Raw genomic sequence first — 27,036 nt, forward strand, 5'->3', positions numbered from 1 at the left:
AGGAAAATAATTCAAAAGAAGGAACCTCAATTCTCAACAAAAACTGGAGCTTCTTTTTCTTTATGCTTTTGACTAGCTGCACACACTGGAAATGAATAGCAAGGGCACAATAATTAAGTTATTGACAGTGGAGTGTAAGTCGTTGTGTTTACTTTGCAATTAGGTAAAAACAGTTTCAAAGGAATATAACCTGCATAGGCACTTTCTGACGAAACATCCACATTTCAATGTCGGGCCCCTGAGCCCTTGGGCTGTTGAAACTGCGGCCCTATTTATTATGTTGCTGAATAGCCCTGATCTAGAGTATAGGACCCAAAGGTTGAACCAATTTGTTCTGGGATCCTGGTTAGACTCTGATTTGTTCTGATATCCCCATAGAACATAATTATTTTATAAATAATCAGTTCCAGGGTAAAACTTCTTTGCTTGAATTCTTTATTTAAAGTAAAGGCAATGTTAAAAGTTTAACAACTGTTCAAGAGTAGAAATAACAACATTACCACTGTATAAAAGTACACATGAGAACACGCACAGGAGAAAAACCTTGTTCCTGTCCAGATTGTGGTAAAGGTTTTGCAACAAATCAAAATGTGAAAGTACACATGAGAACATCATTGTGTGTGTTCTTTAATGATTCCCTCTTGTTTTCATAACATAATATAACTGTGCTTTCTCGTACCGGTAGTTGTTCCGTTGTTCTTTGTTTCTTGCATTGAACAAAAAGAGCACAGTCAACAAAGTCAATTCCTTGTGTTTTAAACATACTTAGCCAATAAAACATTTCCACCCAGGCCCGCATATAGAAAATTAAGGACATAGGGGCCGTTTTTGATATGCTTTACCTTCTGTTTATTAAACATGGCTAATTGTGTTCTTCTTGTGTTGTGGAAGACTATGTGCATGCAGTTTTCCTTACTATACTACTTTTCTTTACAATAGTTATGGTGTGTCCAATGGCTATGTTTGTGTCTGTTTAGAGCGCCACATGTAGCTGTGGCATGTGTATTGTGGCATTGTTCCACCCAGTGATCTGTCCTTGCCTCAACTTCACTTCACATTAGATTAATCCTAACATTGGACTTGGATTAGTCAGATCTAGTCTTTAAGTCTAAGACTAGATCTGACCAAGCTAAGTGTATGAGCATCAACTGGTGAAGCCTACTCGGATGAGAGGCAACACATCTTCTAAGACAAACCAAACTGTCCAGTTTCGATCAATTGAATGCCCCAAGATCAGAATTTCCTGGATGAATGAGAACATTCATACACAGCTAACATTAGTCCTCATATTTTTCAAAATATGTGAGGAAAATTTTGGTGGCCCGCCAGCAGCCTCACCACTATCATCCTTGGTGTCAAAAGCGTGGATATGGTAAGAGCTGATTCTCTGTCCACTAAAAAAAATTGCCTAATTACATATATGGATTTCCTTGTATTCCCATGTCTGAAATGGAGTGTGATGAAGCAAAGATTATATTTAATGCTGCTTCTTCGCCACATTTATTACTGATAATTAATTCACAAAATAACTTTTACATTTGTGAAAGTAGGCTAGGTGTTGAGAAATATTATCAAGAAGCAAATAGGGGCTAAAAATTTAATTAAAAATTAAATAGCTTGTACTATGTTCAAGAAAGAAGAAATAGATTAAGGAAAACAATATGATTTCTATTGTCTGAAGTAACAAACAAAGTACATAGAATTAATTTGTAAGGAAACAGAATAAATCATAATACTGGGGACATTAAATAAAGACTAGTAAAGTCTTATGTAATAACCTATTTGGTGACAGTCAATAAAGGAAATGTATTGCTTAATGTTGGAGAATTGTTATAATTTTAGAGTTGTCTACAGCTGCATCAAATCTTTGTGAGTTGTCTTTCACATCCTTATTGTTGAGGTGACGTTATCTTCAGTATTTCATCAGTTCCTGATGTGCCAGACAACAAGTACTTACGGTAGGTATCTTCCGTTAACCTTAATGTATTGGCACTCCAAGAGCCTTGGATTTTCCCCTACCTCATTAAGTTGTGTGCTTTTTTGAAGATGTCACCGTTGCTTTTTGTCAGATGTTTGTTGCTGTAGTATTTAGCCACTTTGTTTTCTGTGGGTGAACTTTATGTTGGTGACAGGTATGGTGTTTTTTCTGCCGGACATTGGAAAGCATGTGTCAATGTTTTGGCATCCACATCCACCCCCTTGAAATGCAGAAAGTTGACCACCTGTCGCTCTGTTGAAGCAGCATCTTTTTCTACTCTGGCATAAGGCCTGTATGTACTCTGGAGCTCAGTCACAATCTCATTGTTCATGCAAGCAAAATTACATAATTTGCGATACATTATTTTGCTTCTACAAAGCATTTACTCTATCTTCTAGCCCACCCATTTGTTTAGAAAATGTTGCAATATTATTTATCCCTCCCTTAATGTGTTATATGTATTCAGCTGTCTAATATACTTTCATATTAGCTGTCACACAAGTGTAAAAAGTCACCACTGATATGTGTGTTCCAATGTGTGATTGTGGAATGAATGAATAATGGATTCTCACCTCTCACTGTAAAGCAATTTAAATATCTAGAAAATTGTTATTTTATTCATTAATAATATTATTCTAAACGTGAAATCTTTAAAACACTCAAAAAAGCTAAACAAAACAGCAAAAAACAGGCAAGTTAGTTATTTAATCCTTGCTTAACTGAGCACTAGTGAGGTACGGTATGTCTGAGGGGTGTTAATGTCACACACTGTCACTGTTCAAACTCCAACTACTTTAAGGCAAATTTTATATTGTCTGTTTCCGAATTGTGCAACCTTTGTAGGGTTTAACGTTGCAAAATAACAGTGTAATTTGTTTTTTTTCCCTCTTGGCAGCATTAATCACGATGGAAAAAATACTGGAAGATATTGTGTCCATGGTGAAGCAGTACCCAGAAGGGATGCCTGTGAAAAAACTCTCTCAGTACTACAACCAAACATACCATCACAACCTGACTTTATCTCACCTGGGCTTTAAGTCCAATAAGGATCTTATTCACTTTCTGAACAAGGATCTATTTACAAAGGGAAAGCTGGTGTTTCACAAGGACCACAAGAGCAATGAAGGGGAGGTTGAAGCAGGAGCTGGCGCTGAGGCTGGTGCTGGTGTTTGGGGATCTTCAGGAGGAAAAACGGAAACAAGGAGGGCCACGGAGACAAAGATGAATATTATGTCCATGATGAAGGAACTTCCAGAGGGGATTCATGTGAATAAGCTGGCAACTGCTTACAAACAGAGATACGAAAAAAAAATTAATATAAAGACCCTGGGTTTCCATTCTGTTTTCTCCCTAGTAGCAACCTTAAATGATCTGGTGGTTGAAGGGGAAATGGTATTTCACAAGATCCACCAGCCTCAGGATCTGCATGCAGCAACATTTGACGGCAGGCCTGCAGTGGATGGTCATATACACCCAATTCCAACACCTTTGACTCAACAGAGTGCCTTAAGTGAATCCCATTCTGTGGACCCTCACTGCTCTGGATCCAAGCCAACTGCTGAGTTGGACCAACAGCATCTATACCAGAGGATTGTGGAGGTCAGTAAATGTATATCCATGGAATATTGCAAGTGAATTATATTCTATTTTTGAATCAGCAACCGGAATATCACATCTTACAGGAGGCCGTGTGTATGTTGCCTGTAAACATTTTGCATAACCTTGTTTGTTTTTTTTAGTACTAACACCAACGAACACAACATAGGAATTGTCTCACAAATGGTTGACCTCCACTTTCTTTATACAAGTTCACCAGACAATTACATACATACATACATACATACATACATATATATACACATACGTACATATACACATACATACATACACATATAAATTGTTATATATATATATATATATATATATATATATATATATACATATACATACATATATACACATATTTATACATATACAATATATATATACATATATACATACACATATATATATATACATACATATATGCACTCATACATATATATATATATATATATATATATATATATATATATATATATATATATATATATATATACATACATATATACACATATTTATACATATACAGTATATACATACACACACATATACATACATATATACACATATATATGTATACATATATGTGTATATACATATATATATATATATATATATATATATACATACATATACACATGTATGTATATACACATATATATGAATGTATATATATGTGTATATAAGTATAGGGGTGGAACAGGGGTTAGTGCATGTGCCTCACAATACGAAGGTCCTGAGTAGTCCTGAGTTCAATTCCAGGCTCAGGATCTTTCTGTGTGGAGTTTGCATGTTCTCCCCGTGACTGCGTGGGTTCCCTCCGGGTACTCCGGCTTCCTCCCACCTCCAAAGACATGCACCTGGGGATAGGTTGATTGGCAACACTAAATTGGCCCTAGTGTGTGAACGTGAGTGTGAATGTTGTCTGTCTCGCTGTGTTGGCCATGCGATGAGGTGGCGACTTGTCCAGGGTGTACCCCGCCTCTCGCCCATGTGCAGCTGAGATAGGCTCCAGCACTCCCCGCCACCCCGAAAGGGACAAGCGGTAGAAAATGGATGGATGGTATATAAGTATATATAGGTATATAACACTATAGATGAAGATGTGTGTGTGTATATCAGTGACGTGCGGTGAGGCTCTGACTTCATCACAGTCAGATTTACAAACATGTGAACCCTAAAGAGTATCTTATTCACCATTTGATTGGCAGCAGTTAACGGGTTATGTTTAAAAGCTCATACCAGCATTCTTCCCTGCTTGGCACTGAGCATCAAGGGTTGGAATTGGGGGTTAAATCACCAAAAATTATTCCCGGGCGCGGCGCCGCTGCTGCCCACTGCTCCCCTCACCTCCCAGGGGGTGATCAAGGGGATAGGTCAAATGCAGAGGACAAATTTCATTACACTTAGTGTGTGTGTGACAATCATTGGTACTTTAACTTAACTTTAACTTTACACATACAAACTGTAGCACACAAAAAAGCACATTTAATAAAAAAAACTTTATTATGGTCTTACCTTTACTTATAAATGAAGTCCATGCGTCGCTGTTGTGCTGGATTAATGCACCCCTGACGGGAGTGTTATATCAACTAAAGCCCTCACTTAAACTTTCCACGTGCAAGATTGAATCTATTTAAAAAAGTGTAACCGAGGGTTTATAAATGTCGCCTATACTGTATGAAACTACAAAATAACAAACACGGAGGCTCCAGTTTACACGAGGACCACTTTATTTACCTTCTTTCAAAAACCTCCGCTCCACTCCGTGTCATCACTTCCGCTCTTAGCGCCTTCAAAATAAGAGCTCAAGGCATATACTGTATAACAGCGCATAACAGGAACTTAACATCACAAAGAGGAAAGCCCATAAAAATAGGTTACAAAAGTTATTTAATAAGAAGCCAACAAGTGCAAAAACAATAATGTTCGTGTTGGAGGAGTTGTGAATTAGGTACACTTGCAGTCTGCAGGTGTACCTAATGTTGTGTCCCTGCAGTCATTCATAACTCCTCCAACACGAACATTATTGTTTTTGCACTTTTTGGCTTCTTATGAAATAACTTTTTTAAATAGATTCAATCCTACACGTGGAAAGTTTAAGTGTGGGCTTTAGTTGATATAACACTCCCGTCAGGGGTTGCATTCTACGGCGGGGGTGCAGGAGGCGGGATTACTGCGAGCCTCAGCCAGTGCGTCTTTTGCAGCCGTTTTATGATCGCTCCGCACAAGAAATACGTTACACACATACCGTTGTTAACAAAATACACTGTACATTATATACCTCAGCTAACTAAACTATGGAAATGTATAATATAATTCATATAGCAATACGGTCTCACTGCACAGCAGGCCAGCAGTTAGCCGAGTCCGCAAATCCATGTTGAGGCTGCTGATCACCGCACCGTCTCTTCTCAGTATTTGAACGGCAAATGTGAAAATTCAGCGATTTTAAATAAAAATAATCTAAAACTGGTGAAGTTAAATGGAAAATAACTTTATAGTATAATCACTGGATACATATAACAATTTAATAAAAATGTTTTCCTTTTACATTTTTTTTCTTTCCATGATGGCAGGTGAGGCCTGCCTCACCTGCCTCTAGTGACTGCACGTCACTGGTGTATATATATGTATGTATATAACACTATAGATGAAGGTGTGTATATAAATGCGCATATACATGTGTATGTATACTATATATATACGTATAATATATATATATATATATAATGTGTATATATATATATATATATATATATACATATATGTCTTAATAAGGTTATCCAAAAAATAGTGCTCGATACCGTAGTAGAGCGCAATATATGTATGTGTGGGGAAAAAAATCACAAGACTATTTCATCTCTACAGGCCTGTTTCATGAGGGGGGTACCCTCAATCGTCAGGAGATTTTAATGGGAGCATTCGCATACCATGGTTTATATAGGGCACAGGGTGGGTGGGTACAGGCTGGCCTAGGGGCGTGGTGATTGGTTCATGTGTTACCTAGGAGGTGTTTCCGTCTATGGCGGCATGTTGTTACAATTTCGCTGCGCTTGTTGAGGGATGACAGGTCTGGACGGTAGATAATAAACAGTTTCTCTTTCAAGCATAGGTTGCATCTTTTATTACCACTATTGTAAGGTGTGCTGGATGCAAGAATTTGCCATGTTATTGAATATTCAACATTATTGTCTTTGAGGTCCCAAATGTGTTTGCTGAGTTCTGTGGTATTTCGCAGGTTTTTGTTCCTGAAAGAAGCCTTGTGGTTGTTCCATCTGGTTTTGAATTCACCCTCGGTTAATCCTACATATGTGTCGGATGTGTTAATGTCCTTGCGTATTACCTTAGATTGGTAGACAACTGATGTTTGTAGATATATATAGATGTTGGTAGACAACTGATGTTTGTAAGCATCCCCCCGTTGTAAGCATCCCCCTCAACGGGGGATGCTTACAAACATCAGTTGTCTACCAATCTAAGGTAATACGCAAGGACATTAACACATCCGACACATATGTAGGATTAACCGAGGGTGAATTCAAAACCAGATGGAACAACCACAAGGCTTCTTTCAGGAACAAAAACCTGCGAAATACCACAGAACTCAGCAAACACATTTGGGACCTCAAAGACAATAATGTTGAATATTCAATAACATGGCAAATTCTTGCATCCAGCACACCTTACAATAGTGGTAATAAAAGATGCAACCTATGCTTGAAAGAGAAACTGTTTATTATCTACCGTCCAGACCTGTCATCCCTCAACAAGCGCAGCGAAATTGTAACAACATGCCGCCATAGACGGAAACACCTCCTAGGTAACACATGAACCAATCACCACGCCCCTAGGCCAGCCTGTACCCACCCACTCTGTGCCCTATATAAACCATGGTATGCGAATGCTCCCATTAAAATCTCCTGACGATTGAGGGTACCCCCCTCATGAAACAGGCCTGTAGAGATGAAATAGTCTTGTGATTTTTTTCCCCACACATACATATATATATATACATATATATATTTTAGACATAATATACATTATGTACTGTATATATTTAAATTATATATATATTTATAAATATATATATATAATTAAGATTCAATTATCACGTATGGACGTCTCCCATGTTTTCTGTGTCGCACAAGCCCATTATTCACTATGTAGTACATTTAACTGAATTAAAAATAATCTTGAAATATTATCCATCTCATTTTACTTCATCTTCTATTAATTTTTTCTCAAGATAGTTAGAGGAAGGGTCTTCATCTGCCACTAGAAGAGATTCTGTTGATTCAGTCTCAACTGCTGGTAGCCTTAAAAAGAACAATGTGACGGCCTCTTCTATGGCACACATCCTTACAATGGGACTTATGTCTAACAACGATCGCATGGAACCATCCCTTAAATAATAATATTACAAAAATGCAAATTAAATACTAATAAAACATATTACATCCTCGTATTTCTTGCCAACTGTATTTGCTCTTATTTTTAACAGCAAATTTACCCCACAATTACTCTTTTTCTTTATTCTCAACAAATACAGTAACAAGACACTACAGGCCATTTTTGTAAAAAAAAAAGAAAAGAAAATCAATTGTACACTTGCCAACATCTTGCCACTATGTTTCCTTTACTTGTGTTAGTTAGTTGATAAACATTTTGTCAATAAAAATGTATGATAATCTAATGCAGGGGCAATGTTTTATCACAGAGAGGACAACCATATGGTTTCACAATTACAACAGGCCCTATGAACGCAACCATTATGACGCGCCAAAAAAGGGGGTTTGACACAACTCAACTCAGTGCAGTTCAAGTTTCTCATGTTCTTTTTTTACAGCACATAAAATAGTTGTGACATTCTTAATTTGAACTGTGCTCAGTCAAACGTGTTCTTCTAAAGTTATTGATGTGTTCCAGGTTGTTAAAAAATTCAAATTGACTGAACCATCCATGGACCTACTGGAAGTTTGCTATTTCACGCACTTTGATGAAAAACTTCCGTTTGAACTGTACATATCCACGTATGACAGTTTGCAACTATCTTGTCAAAAGGATCTGCCAACTCCACAGCCAGGTAAACAATTGTGGTGTTCAGCAAATCAAATTTTAAAAATGCTCTTTTCCTATATATTCAACAATTTGTCATATTCTTTCCTCACTAGTACAAAAACAGGCTTCCACTGCTGCTGCTGCTCCTACTGCCGCTAGTGTTCGATCTGACTGTGACTCAAAGACAAAAAAAGGCAATGCTACTGTGTTTAGGGAAGCTTTTAATGCTCAATTAAGAGAGGTACATCGAGATAATGTGCGGTCCCTAGAAGCTTTGGAGAAGCTTGAAGAATTCCAAGGAAAGAGAAAGAGAGATCTAGATCCAGACATGATCAGCAGTCTGATGGAAGATGTAATACGAGACCTCGCAGGAGAGGGGGAACTGGTCACCAAAGAGAAGGTAAATACTAAAAATGTTTTGTTTTTGGAATATTAGAGCTATGCTACTTTTTTATGTTTTTCATGAAATACATAATTCACAAAACGTTTGGGGATGAACCTGATTAAAATATTTTGACCTTCTAACTCTTGAATGCACAACAGATGTGTGATGCATGAATCAACCGATAAATGTCCTGTTTTGTTGTGACTCCCGCTGGTTTGTGCTACTTACTAGCTTAAGGTTTTCCATCGTATCCAATGACGACAATCCATCTCTACGTTTTGTGAGTCCTCGTGTGGCTGAACATTCCAATCCGTGATCCACATGATCTGCCACAAACAGAGCAGGTGAAGGCACTGACTGGGGGTGCGGGTGTGGCAATGGCGTCATGCCTTATTTGACGCTTCCTGGCTCGTCGATCACCTCTGTCCTCCTCAAGCTTATGAACTCCTTGTTGGAGGAGCTGCCGCCAGGTGGAGCGTTGAGCTGCAGTGTCTCCAGCTGGGTCGGTTTCAGGCTGCATTTCTTCATGACAGTCTTCATTTGATCTTTATAACGCTTTTTTGGGCCTTCTGCCAAGCGATGACCAAGATGAAGCTGACCATAAAGCACCTTGCGTGGTAAGCGTTCTTCTGGCATCCCGATAACGTGGCCTAGCTAGTGAAGTTGGTGCTTGGTGACTGTAGCCTCCACACTGGTGCAGTTGGTCTTGCAGAGTATTTCATTGTGGGGGACTGTGTCCTTCCAGGGTATCCCCAGGATGCATTGTAAGCACCTGATGTAGAAGGCCTCCAGCATTCTGAGGTGGCGGCTGTACAGGGTCCACGCTTCACAGCTGTAGAGGAGGGTCGTCATGACCACAACTAAATAGACCGCTACCTTGGTATGTAGCTTAAGGTCTTTGTTCTGGAAGACCCTTCCCCTGAGTCTGCCAAAAGATGCTGACGCCTGCTTGGTCCTGTTTAGAATCTCCTTGTCGATACTGCAATCGTCAGAGAGAAAGCTGCCAAGGTATTTGAAAGAGTCCACTACTGCAAGTGGTTTATTGTCGAGGGTGAAGGTTGGTGGATGAGGTGGAGGAGTGGATGCCCACTGGCATATTACCTCGGTTTTTACCATGTTGACAAAGAGGCCCAGTCTGCCATAGGCACTTGCAGCGGCTGAGAGGGTAGCTTGCAGTGCTTCCGGTGTGTGGGACACAACTGCGCAGTCATCTGCGTTTTGGAGTTCGATGATTTGCACTGGTGTGACTTTTGTGACTGCTTGGAGCCTCCGGATGTTAAACAAGTTCCGGTCAAGTCGGAAGTGGACAGTAACCTCACTGTCCTTCTTGATCCTCTCATGTAGCAACAGTGTCACACACATGAGGAAGATATTAAATAAGACTGGAGCAAGGACGCATCCCTGGCGTACACAGGTGCACATCTTAAAGGGTTCTGATTCCTGGCAGCCAATAGTCACACGTGACATCATCCCTTCATGGAATTGCCTTAGGATGTTGACAAACTTCTGTGGCCGAACTTCAGGAGGATATTCCAGAGAAGCTCCCTGTTGACCGTGTCAAAAGCCTTCGACAGATCGATGAAAGGAACAATGAGGTCCTGGTGCTGCTCCCTACACTTCTCCTGAAGCTGCCGTGTTGTGAACACCATGTCCACAGTGCTCCCGTCCTTCCTGAAACCACATTGTGATTCCGGCAGCAGGTCTTCCATGATGTTATTCACCAGCCTGTATAGCATGACTTTAGCCAGGACTTTACCAGCAACAGCCAGAAGTGAAATGCCACGACTGTTGCCACAGAGGGACTTGTCACCCTTGCCTTTGTAGATGGTGATAATATTGGCATCTCTCCACTGCTGATGGACAGTTTCATGCTTCCACACGTTGCTGATGACAAGGAAGAGGGCACAGATGGAAAAGTGGCCTCCTTGCTTGAATATCTCTGCAGGGATGCTGTCAGGACCAGGGGTCTTGTTGTTTTTCAGAGACCTTATTGCACTCTTAACATCTCCAAAGGTTGGTGGAAGGTCAAGGTCATGGATGGTCGGGTAGTCAGGTAGTTCCTCCAGGACTGAGGGGTCTGTTGGGGCGGGCTGATTTAGTAGGGTTTCTAAATGTTCTGCCCATATTTTGGTGATGAGCTTCTGGTCTTTTATGAGGGTTGTACCATCGTTAGACTTCAGCGGGGAGACAGCGCAGTTTCTTGGGCAGTAGATGGTTTTCACTGCATCGTAAAAGTTGTGCATATCATTTTTGTTGTCATGAGATTGTAATTCAGCTGCCTTTGATATCCACCTCTCATTCTTCAGGGCACGCAAATTGCGGTTTATGCTACTGTGCACTATAGTCACTTGCTGTCCCTTCAGACACTGTCATTAGCCTTTCAAAGTCCTGCATATGAGTTGAGCGCGTGCTATTCAATTCACCACAGAGGAGGTAGATTCAGTGTTTTCTGGTAAGTCAACTTGATGAGCAACCATCACACTATTAGGCCCTTTTCCACCAAAAGTTCAGGAAATGTTGATTCCTGGAACCTCTAGTTTCTGAAACAACAGGTTCATGTTGAAGTGTGCGGTTTGTGTTTCCACCGCATTTCAAAGTTCAGGTTGTTGATACAAATTTGACTGATGACGTATGTGGTTTAGTATATTTCTACAGTGATACCATGTAAATATACCCACAATATTAGGTCACAGCAATTTTACTAAAAAGTAAGTAAATCATATACAAAGCAATAATATACAAAATGATATGATTTAAAAAATAAAGTGTACCATATTGTCTATTAAAAAGGCAGACTTTTGTCTGTGATATCCAACAGTCAAAAGGTCATCTTTTGGGTAAATTATGAATTCTTGAGGCTCAGGCAGTTCCTTGTGGTCCATGTCAGTTGTAAATAACAATATATAAAGAAAAAGTGTCAGTGTTTATCTTACTTTGTCAATCATTATGGATTTAGCGTTAGCTTGTTAGCGTTCCGATTCTGTTTAGTCTGGTTGAGGCTAATAACTACACAATTGAAGTGTCCCTGACTACTTTTACAACATGTAATAAAGTAAATATTTAAAAAATGAATGCCATTTACCTTTGTTCCACTCTTGTGCTGCCTTCTTTAGTTCACATTTATCCAGCGAAGTCAGAGTACTAAGCAGCTGAGGTTATTGCTTCGAGTCCGGCTTCATACTCCTCCGTAAATACGTTTAAAAGAGTTCGTACACTTCTTGCAGCTTTGCGTATCAAAATCAAGTTTGTAAACATAATAAACAACGTTAAACTGCATAGATAAAGTTTAAAGACTATGGCTAAGCAAAAACACTGCAAGATAGTTGCACTGATCAACGTTCTTCAGCACACAGATGCCCCACAAAAGTTGTTGAAAGTTCAAAGTTCCTTTTGTTCTTTTTTCTCTTGGTTGTCGTAGAAATACACAAGAAACTAAAGTTAAACAAGTCGTCCTCGCATAACCTTACACAGCACAGCCCACCCCCAAAAAGGTTCAGGGTAGCTTCAAAAAGTCCCACCAAGCTCGGAGGAAGGGGGATCTTTATTTACTCGGGTAAGTGGGAAAGTTCCTGTAGTAGAAAAGAGCTTGTTGGTTGGTGGTTTATGGCGTTTCTCAAACTGCCGTAAACATTGTCTTAAAGGTGGCAGAAATCCTTTCTTGACACATTTTTGACATGGCGCCAGTTTATATTGTCGTGATAGTACCAAGGATCCCCAAAGAGCGGCGGAGTCCTCCACTCTCGACTTCGCATCACCTGCATCGTCTCCATGTTGCTCTTTGAAGAGTCTGTGATGCTTACATGTTTAACACTGCCACCTCCATGTTACCGTATTCACATTGGGAAGGTCTGGGAAGAAAATGTAACTGGCGGATTATGGCGGTGTTAACAGTACTATAACGTAACTTGCGATGCAATTGCAGAGGCTGCTGTTCTTTACACAGCGAAAGGCATTTTGAACACGACCCATTCCGAACCGCCAAGACTGCCACGAAACGCAAGGTTACATGTACGTCACGCTATATAAGATAGTTTGAAGGGGGAGCAGAGAGATTGCCTTGTTGCAACAGCACCCGTCTCAGAAAGGACAGATACGCTGATTGGCAAAACTAAATTGGCCCTTGTCAATCAATCAATCAATCAATGTTTACTTATATAGTCCTAAATGACGAGTGTCTCAAAGGGCTGCACAAGCCACAACGACATCCTCAGCTCAGATCCCACATCAGGGCAAGGAAAAACTCAACCCAATGGGAAAATGAGAAACCTTGGAGGGGACCGCAGATGTGGGGACCCCCCCTGGGTGACCGGTGCAATGGACGTCGAGTGGATCTAGCATAATATTGTGAGAGTCTAGTCCATTAACTGACCATTATTTAACAATGGTCTTTACTCGAAGATGTTAAGAAATGCTGACACGTAGTATGTTCTTTTAACTGGTGTAATGATAACGCAAGGCATACTTGGTCAACAGCCATACATGTCACACTAACGGTGGCCGTTCAAACAACTTTACCACTGTTACTAATATGCGCCACACTGTGAACCCACACCAAACAAGAATGACAAACACATTTCGGTAGAACATCCGCACCGTAACACAACATGAACACAACAGAACAAATACCCAGAATCCCTTGCAGCACTAACTCTTCCGGGACGCTACAATAACATCTACGGCTTTTGGAGCTCTATGCACAACTGCACACACACAACAAGAAGGAGACGAAGCAGAAGAACGAAGAAGAGACATGGCGACGACGAGTAAGAAGAAGAAATACGCTTGCAAGTTCCAAAATGATTGGAAAAAAGAATTTCATTTCATCCAGAAAAGCTCAAAGGGGAAGGGGTATGCTGCCTGCACCTCAACCCCGGCCCCGCAAACACAACCCCCCCCCCCCCCTCCTCCTCCTCCCTTCTCCCGAATTCTGAGGTCTCAAGGTTGGCAAGTATGGATTTGCCCTGAAACCGGATTGAAAGGGTTCACAGAGATTGTTAGACGCTAAGTGTTCATTTAGCTGCTGTGCAACAATTTTTTTGAGGATTTTCGAAATAAACGGAAGGTGGGACAGCGGCCGGTAGTTTACCATGAGGTCAGGATCGAGGTTACAGTATGTCTTTTGAGCAGAGGATTAATAACCACTTTTTTGAATGCTAGGGGAACAGTGCCAGAGGAAAGTGATAGGTCCATCAGTGCTAAATATTATAAACTTAACATAAAAGCTCCTTGATAAGTTTCCCAGGAAGTGGGTCAAGTAAACATGTTGTTTGTTTAATCCCATTTACACGCCGGAGCAATTCCTCCAATGTTATTTCATCAAAAAGAGAGAGGCTATTTTGGATTGCAGTATCCGTTGTATATACAATCTTATCTGTGTTAATAGAACCCAGTTGTAGCTGGGATGCGTTGTCTTTGATCTCCCTTCAAATTAGTTAAATTTTCTTATTAAAGAAATTCATAAAGTCATCTGCCGAGTGGGTGGAGCTACTGGGAGGAGTCCCTTGTTGGGTTAGCGATGCTACTGTACTGAACAAATATTTAGGATCGTTTTTGTTGAGGCGGATGAGATTTGAGTAGTATTTAGCTTTAGCTAAGGTAAGCATGCATTTATAAATTATTAAACTATCACTCCATGCTTGATGGAAAACCTCAAGTTTAGTCGCGCGCTATTTGCGTTCCAGCTTTCTACATGATAATTTAAGAGTTCTAGTTTCTTCTGTAAACCATGGGGTACGCCTTTAAGGGGCCCTTTTTAGCTTTAGCGGTGCTATACTATCAATGGTTTTGTGCAGGGTGTCGTTAAAGTTGTTAGTGAGGTTATCAATAGAGCCCACATAATTTGGGAATGGTGCCATTGCCGAAGGCAGTAGGCCAGCAAGAGTCATCGTTGTGGCAGCATTAATGTTGCGGCTGCTAAAACAGTTATTATTAGCTTGTTGACAATGAGTCAGAACTTAGAATTTTATAAAGGTAATGATCGGACATTACTTTAGTATACGGGAGTATCATAACTTTGGAGGTGGTGACACCCCTGACGAGCACTAGATCTATCGTATTACCGTTGCAATGCGTGGGTTCATTTATTATTTGTGTAAGACCACAGCTATCAATTATAGTCTGGAGCGCCACGCACGGAGGGTCCGTTGTGGTATTCATATGGATATTAAAGTCCCCAATTATAATTATATTGTCGACGTGCGTCACTAGATCAACGACGAACTCTGAGAATTCACTGATAAAGTCCGAATAGGGCCCAGGGGGGCGGTAGATAACAGCCAGGTAGAGAGGCAGCGGTGCGACAGACCTCATAGTAAGCACCTCAAATGATTTATATTTATTACTTAGGTTGGGGGTAAGGTTAAGGTTTTCATTGTATATTAGTGCGACCCCACCTCTTTTAAGGGAACGGGCAATATGCGCATTCATATAGTTAGGAGGAGATGCCTCATTCAGCGCAAAAAGAATCGTCTGGTTTGAGCCAGGTTTCGCTGAGACCAATGATGTTAAGATTGTTGTCTCTAATGACCTCATTAACTAATAACGTTTTGGCGGACAATTATCTTATGTTTAAAAAGCCCATATTATAGGTAGTGGGCTGTTTTGAGGAGTTTTTGTTCAAATAATCCGTAGTAGTAAAATTAATAATGTTGCGTTTATTTTGCGTAGTGCACTTTTAATAATTTCGACCATATCTAGGAATTGATATGACTGGAATTTTCAGATTGTTTGCTTGGTGCTGCGATACACTGAACGCATTATAATTTGCCACCTCAGTAAAATGCATGTCCACCTCTGGCCCAGTCACTGCAGAAAAAACATTATGTGAGTTGTGTATTATTCTAGGAGAAATGCTATGTGTGCAGGGATTTTCCAGCCTGGTGCTGGCCAGTTCTAGTTTAACTGACTCCTCACCCGGACTAACAGACTCTGTAATTGCCTGTGACCGGGCTTGCTCTAGTGTAGTTAGTCAAGTGTGACTCAAACAAAAATCTATGTTCCTAGGCAGGATGATGGCGCCTTCCTGGTTAGGGTGAAGGCCGTCTCTCATCAGCAGGCCCGGTTTGCCCCTTAAAGAGGGCCAATTATCAATAAACATTAGTCCCTGTTGTCTACAAAAAACTATCCAGCCACTTGTTAAGCGAGACTAATCTGCTATACCTCTCATCATTGCCTCTCGCAGGCAGGGGGCCAGAGACAAGTACTCGATGCCTGGACATCTGTCTAGCGAGATTACAAGTCCTAGCTATGTTCCTCTTTGTAATCTCTGACTGTCTCATCCTAGTGTCATTGGAGCCAACGTGTACAACTATGTTCGCATAGCTAGTGGTGCGATTAGCCTGTCGTACGTGTTTACTAGGCCTGTTGCGAGTTAGCTCTCTAAGATTAGCTTCAATGTCAGGTGCTCTGGCCCCGGGAATACACTTAATTGTGGCTGGTTTGCTAAGCTTTATGTTTCGGGTGATGGAGTCCCCTATGACTAAAGTGTGGTGCCCGGTAGACTATGGTGTAGGACTAGCTAAAAGGCTAAATCTATTATGCGTCTCAACCGGTTCACCGTTGCTTATAGACCGCTAAGGGCTGCTATAAACTGGGCTAGTTAGCTCGCTACAGCTAACGCTGGCAGATGTGTCCGCAACGTCTAAAGTTACGAGATTATTCTGCTGCTCTAACTGGCGGACACGGCCCTGTAGCAGAGCCAACCTATCCATGAGAACGGTGCACAAAGCGCAGGGAGCAATACTCACGGTATTTATTTCACCGGGTCAAGTTCTTGCTGTCTTCAGGGAAGTGGTCGCGACATGCGTGGAGCAGATTCCTTCAGATCGACGCCGCCTTTATCCGCGCTAGCTTCGTTAGCTTAGCAGGTAGCTAGCTGAGGGAGGGGTGGTGAGACAGAGATCGGGTGATTTGCAAGTTAAATAAGACTACTAAGTATGTTTGGGAAGAAGTAAAGAAAGCTGTAAAACATTTAAAAGCACACAGAACGATACTTAGCTTTTTCGCAACAGTGAGCGGTCAGCGAGCAGTCACTCACGGCAAACAGGAATCGAAAATGATTGTGTGTCAATCTGTGTTGGCCCCGCAATGAAGCTGTCAGGAAAAGGTGGTGACGAACCTCAAGATGCAGAGATGGCATGCTTGATATAGGAAAACATGGTTTAATGTCCAAAAATGCAGGTAAAACACAAACCAGGAACCAGGAAACAGGAGACAGCAAGCAGGAACAAGAATCAGGAACCAGAGAATAGCTCACAAGAGACAAGGAACCAGAGAGAACTGGAGACAGCAAGCAGTCCACAGCATACAGCAAGCAGTCCACTGCATACCGTTTACAGCTAGTAGCATACAGCTAGTAATACTCCAGCACTGACTGGAGGGAGAGGCAGGTATAAATAGGAGCCTGATTGGCAATTGCCACCAGGTGTGCCAGACTGCCTATCAGGGACAGGTGAGAGAAAACAGCGCTCAGGGAGACAAGCAGGAAACTGAACCAAAATAAGAGCGCTGACAGGAAATAAAATACAAACAGAGGGAAGACTAAAACATAACCAAACTGTCAGTGACAAGCCTGACAGAAGCGGCTGCATTACGCGACCCCAAGAGTGATTAGCCGTAGAAAATGGATGGAGGGATGGCAGAGAGTCACACGATGGCTCATGAGAATAAGCACGCAAAGGTGAATCTTAAGAAACATGACTAACTGCCAAGTGTGGAAACCAGTCACAAAACAACATGCAAATGATAGATGAAGAAGCAACCAAAACACGTATTATACAATATGAGAATATTCACAAATGGCCTCCAATCATTCTGTCGCTGATGTCAGCAGGCTGATGTGTCAACCATTCGGGTTTAGGAGCTAAATGTGGGTGTGTCAAAATGTGACTGAAAATCTAAATCTGCCATCAAAAAAAATTACAAATTAAAAACTAAAATTACTACTGTGTGCTTGGGTTGGAATTTAATCTAAAGGCATTGTTTTTTTAAGGTCAATAACTACCTTTATATTAAGTGCCAACGTTTGCAGTATTAGGTTTAAACCTTTGAATAGTCCTCAATATCAATTAATTTAATTTGACCAAGACAACAGTATATAGCCATTGCAAAGTTTCAAACAAGATTTTCCCAGAGGGAAGTAGCCACAATGTTGCAGAGTGTCACCAGCCAGCAGATTGCAACAGAGAGACTGAGAGAGTTAAAGAAATGCCTACTATACGTTTCTCTGTTTATAAACATGTTCTTGTGAATTTGCAGTCCTTGTTAGAGAACAGCAAGTTATGTGAATAGCATGTGCATCCAAAGGTTTAGACAAGGTCCAATTAGGTTAAACTGTATAGGTTATAGTGCATTTTAGGTTCATCCATAAATTTAACATGAATAGCGAAATACTGTATGTGGAATGAAAGTCATCATCTCTGAACTCCAAGCCAACATTTCAGTTAATCTTAATCATGTTCTTACAGAAATTGTATTTGTGAATTTGAAAAAAAATCAGTAATTCTTCCCACATTACTCCTGTCAGGTGATCTCAAGAGCATACAAGTTAATGCAACTTTCTACTACAGAAGCAGGACGAATAGATACTCGCGCTATTCTTGCTCTGAAAGACCTTCACCATTTGACAAAAGAGATAACAATCTTCATACAGGTTAGAAGGACATTATTGCAAATTATATGTTTTTTCCCCTATTCTGGCCTTTGTATTTAATTATTTTTCTGTCTTTGTCAGTCCGTTGAATCGACCACGTCCATCTCAACCTTGTATGACCTGGGGAAATCACTGGCTGCTTTGAAGAACAAAAAGCGCTACGAAGAGCTGAATCTGGGACCCCTTTGCAAACAGCCTCTCATTCACCGCATGTTCAAGATTGACTGTAACACAAAGGACGATGATATCCCCCAGATTGAGGCAGTAGACATCTTAAAGGTTTGACTGAAGTAGTGAATCAGTTAGTTAATGAATATAGCTGTTTTGGATTATACTTCTGTGCAGATGGATCATTAGATTTGTAGATAATGTACAGTATGTACGGTAACGTACAGTAACACTATTTGAAAAAAATTTCATGATGTTAAGTAAGAAAATAGTTTTTTTATCATCTTAAGTAAAAAAATAATTCCATATCCAGCCATTTACAGAATAATTTTCAACACTGTTCAGGTCACGATATGGCCTAAGGGAAAATGCATAAGCAGATTTTTCCAACACATGTTCCTTAGGAAAGGTATATCTCGATATATTTTCCGGTGAAAATATTTATATAAAGATATTCATTTTTGAGAGAAATTCACTGAAATTGGAACTGAATGGCAACTGTACTGTAAACAGCCAGTGACACTTTTATTAACCCAGTTAGTCAAGATGGGTATTAACAGCATAGAAAACTGTTTAAGTAGCACTGAATTATAAATGTACATAACATAAATAAAATAGAACAACCAAGAATGTATACATAAAATAGAAAAATATAAATTTTTTTACATAAAATAAATAACATAGCTGTGCAAATAATACAAAATGTATCAAACCCGGATAAAAATAAATTTGCAGGCAGGCAATTTTTAATTCCCAGTCGACGATGTAATGGACTGTCACACATGTACGGTTTGGTGGTCAGCACCAAGTAAGTGACTGGACTTAATTGTGCGACTATGATCTTGTTGTTTGTTTCAAAATGATTCAACTATTGAACGTCAAAATATAAAGAGTAGAAATAATGAACAAAATGTCAGCTACTGTCTTGTTGTAAAACACCATGTAGCATTTAGACAGGCTGTACTGTAGTAAAAGTCATCACATGTCTGCCACAATCATGTGTGTTCTTCAATGTGAATTCCACCTCTTTCATGTCGAGAGCAGTTTTGATTTGGGCTTGCATGGTAAACAACTCAAATGAATGTTTTGGGCATTGTTTTATCCAGACGCATACATTTGTCCAAATGTGGCCAAGTAGACGCATTGTGGGTTTCCTGGACATCGTCTACATCACTAAAAGAAAAATCTAAGGAAGAGAATCCTATGCCATCTTCCACTATTTTTTTTAATATATAAATTGCCCGCTTGAATATTTCCTCTTCTCTTCTCCGAATCTCTCGTCGTCATTTGGGATGTCTGTTGTGATTTCCCTTCCTGGTTCGATGACCCGCCCTTTTTTGCCACTGATTGGCCTGTCCCTAATGTTTTACCCTACTTTAAACCAATCGTGACTCATCACAGTAGACCCACCAACCAGCTACAGGGGGACGGCGTGGCAAAGTTGGTAGAGTGGCCGTGCCAGCAATCAGAGGGTTGCTGGTTACTGGGGTTCAATCCCCACCTTCTACCATCCTAGTCACGTCCGTTGTGTCCTTGGGCAAGACACTTCACCCCTTGCTCCTGATGGCTGCTGGTTAGCGCCTTGCATGGCAGCTCCCGCCATCAGTGTGTGAATGTGTGTGTGAATGGGTGAATGTGGAAATACTGTCAAAGCGCTTGAGTACCTTGAAGGTAGAAAAGCGCTATACAAGTATAACTCATTTATCATTTATAACCAATCATGGATGTTCTTATACGTAAATCAACCAATCATCATTGATGTTTCCCGTATAAGTTGTCCACTGCCAGTGGAGTTACACTAGTCCACTTCTTTCTTTCTCTTCTCCCTCTTTCTTCATTTGTAGCACGTAACTTAGCTAACCGCTAAATGGGTCTAAAAATAGCTAAGCTACGGAAATTGCTACTTGTTTAAAAAGTAGCGAAGCTACTGCCAAGCTACTGGGAAATGGAGTTAAGCAGCTACGTAGCTTCGATTTATAAGTTAATTATTTTTAATGTAAAACTGTACTTTTTACTACTGCAGTCGTGAATCAGAATGGATCATCAAAAACCATACTAATTACGGGAAAACCGTAGCTGTTGCCAAGTATGCAGAAGTTGGCGTTTTACTTACTAGTTGGTCACTGGCACACGGGTCGCTGGTGACCGAGTCAGACTCCATATTTACTTGTGTCGTTCTTGTGGGTCAGTGCAGTGGGTGGGAGAGGGCAAGCACGTCTTGGAAGGAGGAAGGGGAGGGGTTTAATAGCCCATGGAGTGTTTTGCGGGGGAGAATCAAGGAACACAACAAATAAGCGGCGTTTGGTCATTTTAACGTGAAATAAATTATATCGATATTATGATATTTTCTTAATTCATATCTTGTTTAAAAACATATCGATACATCTTACAAACTCGATATATCGCCCAGCCCTAATATGTGTGTGTATATATATATATATATATATATATATATATATATATATATATATATATATATATATATATATATATATATATATATATATATGTATATGTACACATATGCAGTGTTTCTCCCAGAAAAATTGTTAGTTAAGGTGGTGGGAGAGGGCATCGCCCGGCCGGGATAGGCGGCAGGACGGGGAAGGGGGTGGGTGGGTGTAAGAAACAGTGTAACTCGGCCTGTCGCCATCACGTCTCCACCTCATCGCTGCCACCACAGCCTGGGGGGGGGGGGCAATAGACTACAGACTCTGATTACATTGAACACATTGTTTATTAAAAAATAACCAAATAACAATATCTTATAATAAATAAAAATATTAGAGAAATAAAGAAGCCTACAATTTTTGCAGAATGGCGATATACGATATATATCTCCAGATTTTTTCCGTAAATTATAAACAAAACACAAAACAGTCCTAGTTATATTAGTAAGTCAATATTTTGACTTAGTAATTTGATGTTAGTTTGTCTAAATTGTCAGACGATCGCTTCTCTGATGTCTCAATCATGTCCAGAAGTCTCTTCTTTATCTGGACGTCTTCTTCTACTGCATTCAGCAACTTTGTCTCAATTGGAAGTTTTCGTTTTAGTCTGTCGTGCTTGTGGCTGTTGAGTTTTGCCTAGTGAAAAAAAAATCTATTTTATAAGGATTTTTACAAAATTACATTCAATAATCATGAATACATTATTTGGGATAAACCCACTTTAGCACAGGTGTAAGATAGTGACATGTTATTTACAACATGTCAAATGGCCCTCAACATCGTCGGTAAACAATGTGTGTCAATAAAGCACTTCGAGGTATTTTAATTTTGACAGAAAAAAAATAACATTAATGCAACTGCAGTTTTACTTAACTCAATATTATTTATTACAATAAACTACTCAAAGCATTTTTAATACAACCCTATTTAAATACATCTAAAACAGCTGAACTTTAATATATGCTTGCCATCTTGACTTCTGATTCCAAAGCAAGTATTTTTTGTCACACTGATGTCAAACAATGATAATATTAAAACAAAATGGGCAAAATATGATTCCACATTGTTGAAAGTGGTCATCTGAGAGCATTTGTAATTGCAGTGCAGTTCATATAAAAATGTTTTGATGCCCCAGACATAGAACATCTATCTGCCTTTTAACAATATTACTTCCTAGCAATGAAGTTAGCGCCCACGTACCTGAAGTAGAGCTCTTCTCTCTTTCACCACAGAAGATTGTGGATTGCTCCCATTGGAATCTTGCAGCTCTTGTACATCATTGGGCATATCTTTGTCTGTGACCAGGCTGTCATGGGTGAATGGAGAATCCGAACTCCTGTGAGAGCTTGTGTCAATATCTGATGTTTCTATACCAAATTGAATGGATGTAGTTGATGGACAACCGCCCCAGATCTGCTCGCATAGTTCGAAGTACAGCAAAACAACTTTACCGTAACCACTTCTTCCACCTGCGTCGACTGATTATCATCTGTACTTTCCACAAATCGCTTTCAGTTTTGTGACGATAGTTGTTTTTGTGATGTCCTCTTTCCGATGAGGAAATTCCTCAGATGTCCCTCCAAGTCCGTACCGCTCCAAAATAGCATCACCATACTTGGACTGGCAAGTTTCCCAGTCAACACTTTGTTGAGTTTTGTTACCTTTAAACTCCAAAACGATGCTTAAAAGTAGCTCTACTTCTCTGTCAGTCCACATATACTGTATAATTATTTCTTGCCGTGATCCGCCATTTTTTGCTATATGTCGCCTTCGGAAATGACGTTTTGGATGTTTCTGATTGGCTAAAATGATCTTAAGTCCTAGGCTACAGCGCCCCCAGTATTTTGGCATTTGCTTAGGGACAAAGATAGTTTTTTAAATGCGCACGTGTGGCTGGAGATCTTTTTAAGACGTTAGCTTAGGCGGTGGCTCTTTGTTGTTAAGGCGGCCGCCTTAACACTAAAACGCTGCAGGAAATCTTGATATATACTGTATATATATATATATATATACTTGCTCACTTCATCTTTAAACTCCAACTGAATAAAAATAGCAGATTTGCACAAAGCTCTTGGGCAAACCTTTACCATATGTATATATCTGCTGACATAAATCAGGCAAAATACATCACTACAAAATACATCAAGTCTCGAACTCCAAAAGTCTCGTTTCGAGCAAGTTTGGAAGAAATCAAGGTTGTTTTAAAAATATCTCAGACGATTCGTCTGCGAGGTTGATAGTCAACTCAGAATCAAATCGTCGAACCTCTGACTATTTTAAGACATCCCTACTCTTGTGAAAAAGAAGGTGTGTCCTAACTGTAAATCTGCATGACATTGTAATTGTGGATCTGCAATAGCTGCAGATTAGATTAGAATATAAAGTGTTTAAAATTGTTAAATTGAAGGATGCAACTTTTTTGGCCCATATAATGGTATCAGATACACTCAAAATGTGAAATCGAAAACATGAATATGTAACCTGTGTTCTGAACATACAAATTATCTACCTCAGTGTAGTGACCGTAAAGGAATACCAATACATTCAGTCTATTCTAGTGGGAAACCATTAGCCATTTCCATTCACCCATACATCAATTTTCGTCTGCCTATCCGTGTCACGGGGCAGCAGTCTCAGTGGGGACTTCCCAGTCTCTGGCCACCTCTTCCAATTCCACTGGAGGAACACAGAAGTGTTTCCAGGCCAGCTGTGGGACATAATTCTTCCAACGTGTCTTAGGTCTATCCCAAAACCTCTTTTCAGTTGGGTGTGACCAGAACACCTCGCCGGGGACTAAATGCCCGAGCCACTTCAACTGACTCCTTTTGATTCGAAGGGGCAGAAGCTTTATCTTTTTACCTGTGTGTCCAAAGCATGCGGATGCAGGTCTGATAATACAACTACAAAGTCGATCATAGACCTGCGACTTTAGAGTGTCATAATGCCAGTTGCAATTATGGACATTCTTATGTTCGAACATGGTATTTGTTATGGACAGTGGTTAGCACAGGACTTATAAAATAACGCCACGTGGGTTTATTTTGGGTATGCCGTTGCTTCCAATCACGGTCCTCCAGGTCATACTGTTATTGCTACCCCCTACAGTTACAATTCTTAGTAGATTGCAGTATTTATGTATTATTTATTCGGATACCTCACCAGTTGCTGGCCCAGCAAGAATTTGTCAAAGTCTGATCAATCAACTTTGAAATCCATGTCTCAGGATTATCTACACAAACAAAACAGGACCGCGCAGCATGGTGGTTCAGGGGTTAGTGCATGTGCCTCACAATACGAAAGTCCTGGGTTCGATCCCCGGGCTCGGGGTCTTTCTGTGTGGAGTTTGCATATTCTCTCTGTGCTTGCGTGGGTTCCCTGCGGGTACTCCAGCTTCCTCTCACCTCCAAAGACTTGCACCTGGGGATAGGTTGATTGGCAACACTAAATTGGCCCCAGTGTGAATGTTGTCTGTCTATCTGTGTTGGCCCTGCGATGAGGTGGCGACTTGACCATAGTGTACCCCGCCTACCGCTCGAATGCAGCTGAGATAGGCTCCAGCGACCCCGAAAGGGACAGGCTGTAGAAAATGGATGGCTGGACAAAACAGGACACTTACGTTCACCCAAATTTCAAGACTTGTTAATTTAAACATTATTTTTCATACTATGTTAAATGTGTTTGTGTTTCCTTTTTCTAGCAACTTCGCAATTTTAGAAGAAAGTCTAACCAGCCCAGAATCGACCTGGCTGAGTTTATGAAGCACCTAGCAGACCATTACAACTGTGAATCTCCCTACGAGCTGGGCATCAGGATACACAGTCTTGGGCTACCCATAGCGGTAAGGTTTTAGTAGCCATTCTTTTTCTATTGAGAGTTTTTGGCTGAGCCTGTAAAACTTGACATTAATTTAAAATAAATGTGTGCATAAAATGGATCAGCACTGCCTATTTCTTCTTTAGACATTAGGTAAGGTGAGTCGTTTTGAGTATGCCATGATGGACCAGGCCAAAGAAACCATCCACAAAGAGCTGGAAGAGGAGACTCTTGAGCAACTAAGAAAGCTAAAGAAGATTGTCCTGGCGCCATTACAAGGCACAAGCTCCTACTTTACAGGGAACACGGAACTCAGAAAAAAATATGCCTCCATGACTGCAGCAGAAGTGGTGCTGAGTGTCTTCTCAAATGCTGAACGGGTGTTCAAAACCATGTTGTTAAAGGTAGGTGGGAGGAATTCAAAATAGTATGTGTTTCTTAATATACAGTGTATCGCAGGGGTTACAACCCCCTCACACGTGGTAGGTGAATTTCCGCAAAGTAGGGATGCTGTTTATTTTATGATTTTTATACAGGGGCCGCACTACACCGGGGATAGGATGGGATATAGTCCTGTCATAAATCTATTTATCCCCAGTTGAGCCCCCCAGCATTTAAGGGGCCCCATTATGTAAAACCAACTTTTCTTAACTATTGGTAACATTTTAAATCAAACACTGGAAGCATTGCAGAGATATTTATAAAACAATATTGCCTTCCTTATTGCTTCCTCCAAAGGAGCTGTTTGGAATTTGCCCCATTTGTGACATCCCACTGGTGATGTCAGTGGATTATCTATGTATGGTAGAAATGGCGCCACATAAATAAGACTGCCAGCAAAACGGGACAGCTAATCATCTCCGCGAGTCCATCTTTGCCTAGCCTATCACCGGGCTGAGTCCTTTTTCCTAGGGCCAATCACGCAACCGGGTCCATCTTTACAATCGCCTGTCAAATGTCCAGCTCTATCCTTTGACTGCCCAATCACAGCGTTAATGCAAACAATATACAAAACCCAAAACCAGTGAAGATGGCACGTTGTGTAAATCGTAAATAAAAACAGAATACAATGATTTGCTAATCCTTTTCAACCTATATTCAATTGAATAGACTGCAAAGACAAGATACTTAACATTCGAACTGGAAAACGTTGTTATTTTTTGCAAATAATAGCTCATTTGGAATTTGATGCCTGCAACATGTTTCAAAAAAGCCGGCACAAGTCGCAAAAAGACTGAGAAAGTTGAGGAATGCTCATCAAACACTTATTTGGAACATCCCACAGGTGAACAGGCTAATTGGGAACAGGTGGGTGCCATGATTGGGTATAAAAGCAGCTTCCATGAAATGTTCAGTCACCACTTTGTGAACAAATGTGTGAGCAAATTGTCGAACAGTTTAAGAACAAAATCTCAACGAGCTATTGCAAGAAATTTAGAGATTTCACCATCTACGGTCCGTAATATCATTAAAAGGTTCAGAGAATGGGGAAAATCCCTACACGTAAGCGGCAATGCCTGTGACCTTCAATCCCTCAGGCGGTACTGCATCAAAAAGCGACATCAGTGTGTAAAGGATATCACCACATGGTCTCAGGAACACTTCAGAAAACCACTGTCAGTAACTACAGTTTGTCGCTACATCTGTAAGTGCAAGTTAAAACTCTACTATGCAAAGCGAAAGCCATTTATCAACAACACCCAGAAACGCCGCCGGCTTCGCTGGGCCCGAGCTCATCTAAGATGGACTGATGCAAAGTGGAAAAGTCTTCTGTGGTCTGACGAGTCCACATTTCAAATTGTTTTTGGAAACTGTGGACGTTGTGTCCTCCAAAACAAAGAGGAAAGCAACCATCCGGAATGTTCTAGGCGCTAAGTTCAAAAGCCAGCATCTGTGATGGTATGGGGGTGTATTAGTGCTCAAGGCATGA

The 27,036-nt window shown here is 40.4% G+C and overlaps 1 protein-coding gene across 5 annotated transcripts in view; it reads left to right on the forward strand.

The window, feature by feature from the left end:
* Positions 1-27,036, forward strand: part of LOC133610675 (uncharacterized) — a 114,253-nt gene that overhangs the window by 16,246 nt on the left and 70,971 nt on the right. For 4 of the 5 annotated variants that reach the window (XM_061967179.2, XM_061967178.2, XM_061967181.2 and 1 more), the window contains 7 exons: positions 2,874-3,577; positions 8,510-8,666; positions 8,755-9,041; positions 18,550-18,675; positions 18,757-18,954; positions 24,991-25,131; positions 25,253-25,510. In XM_061967179.2, coding sequence (XP_061823163.1) covers positions 2,874-3,577; positions 8,510-8,666; positions 8,755-9,041; positions 18,550-18,675; positions 18,757-18,954; positions 24,991-25,131; positions 25,253-25,510 — 1,871 coding nt within the window. The remainder of the gene's footprint in view (positions 1-2,873; positions 3,578-8,509; positions 8,667-8,754; positions 9,042-18,549; positions 18,676-18,756; positions 18,955-24,990; positions 25,132-25,252; positions 25,511-27,036) is intronic. The other variant, XM_072914084.1, reaches the window with a different exon arrangement.

The sequence above is a fragment of the Nerophis lumbriciformis genome, linkage group LG11 (assembly GCF_033978685.3).
Source record: "Nerophis lumbriciformis linkage group LG11, RoL_Nlum_v2.1, whole genome shotgun sequence".
NCBI lineage: Eukaryota > Metazoa > Chordata > Actinopteri > Syngnathiformes > Syngnathidae > Nerophis > Nerophis lumbriciformis.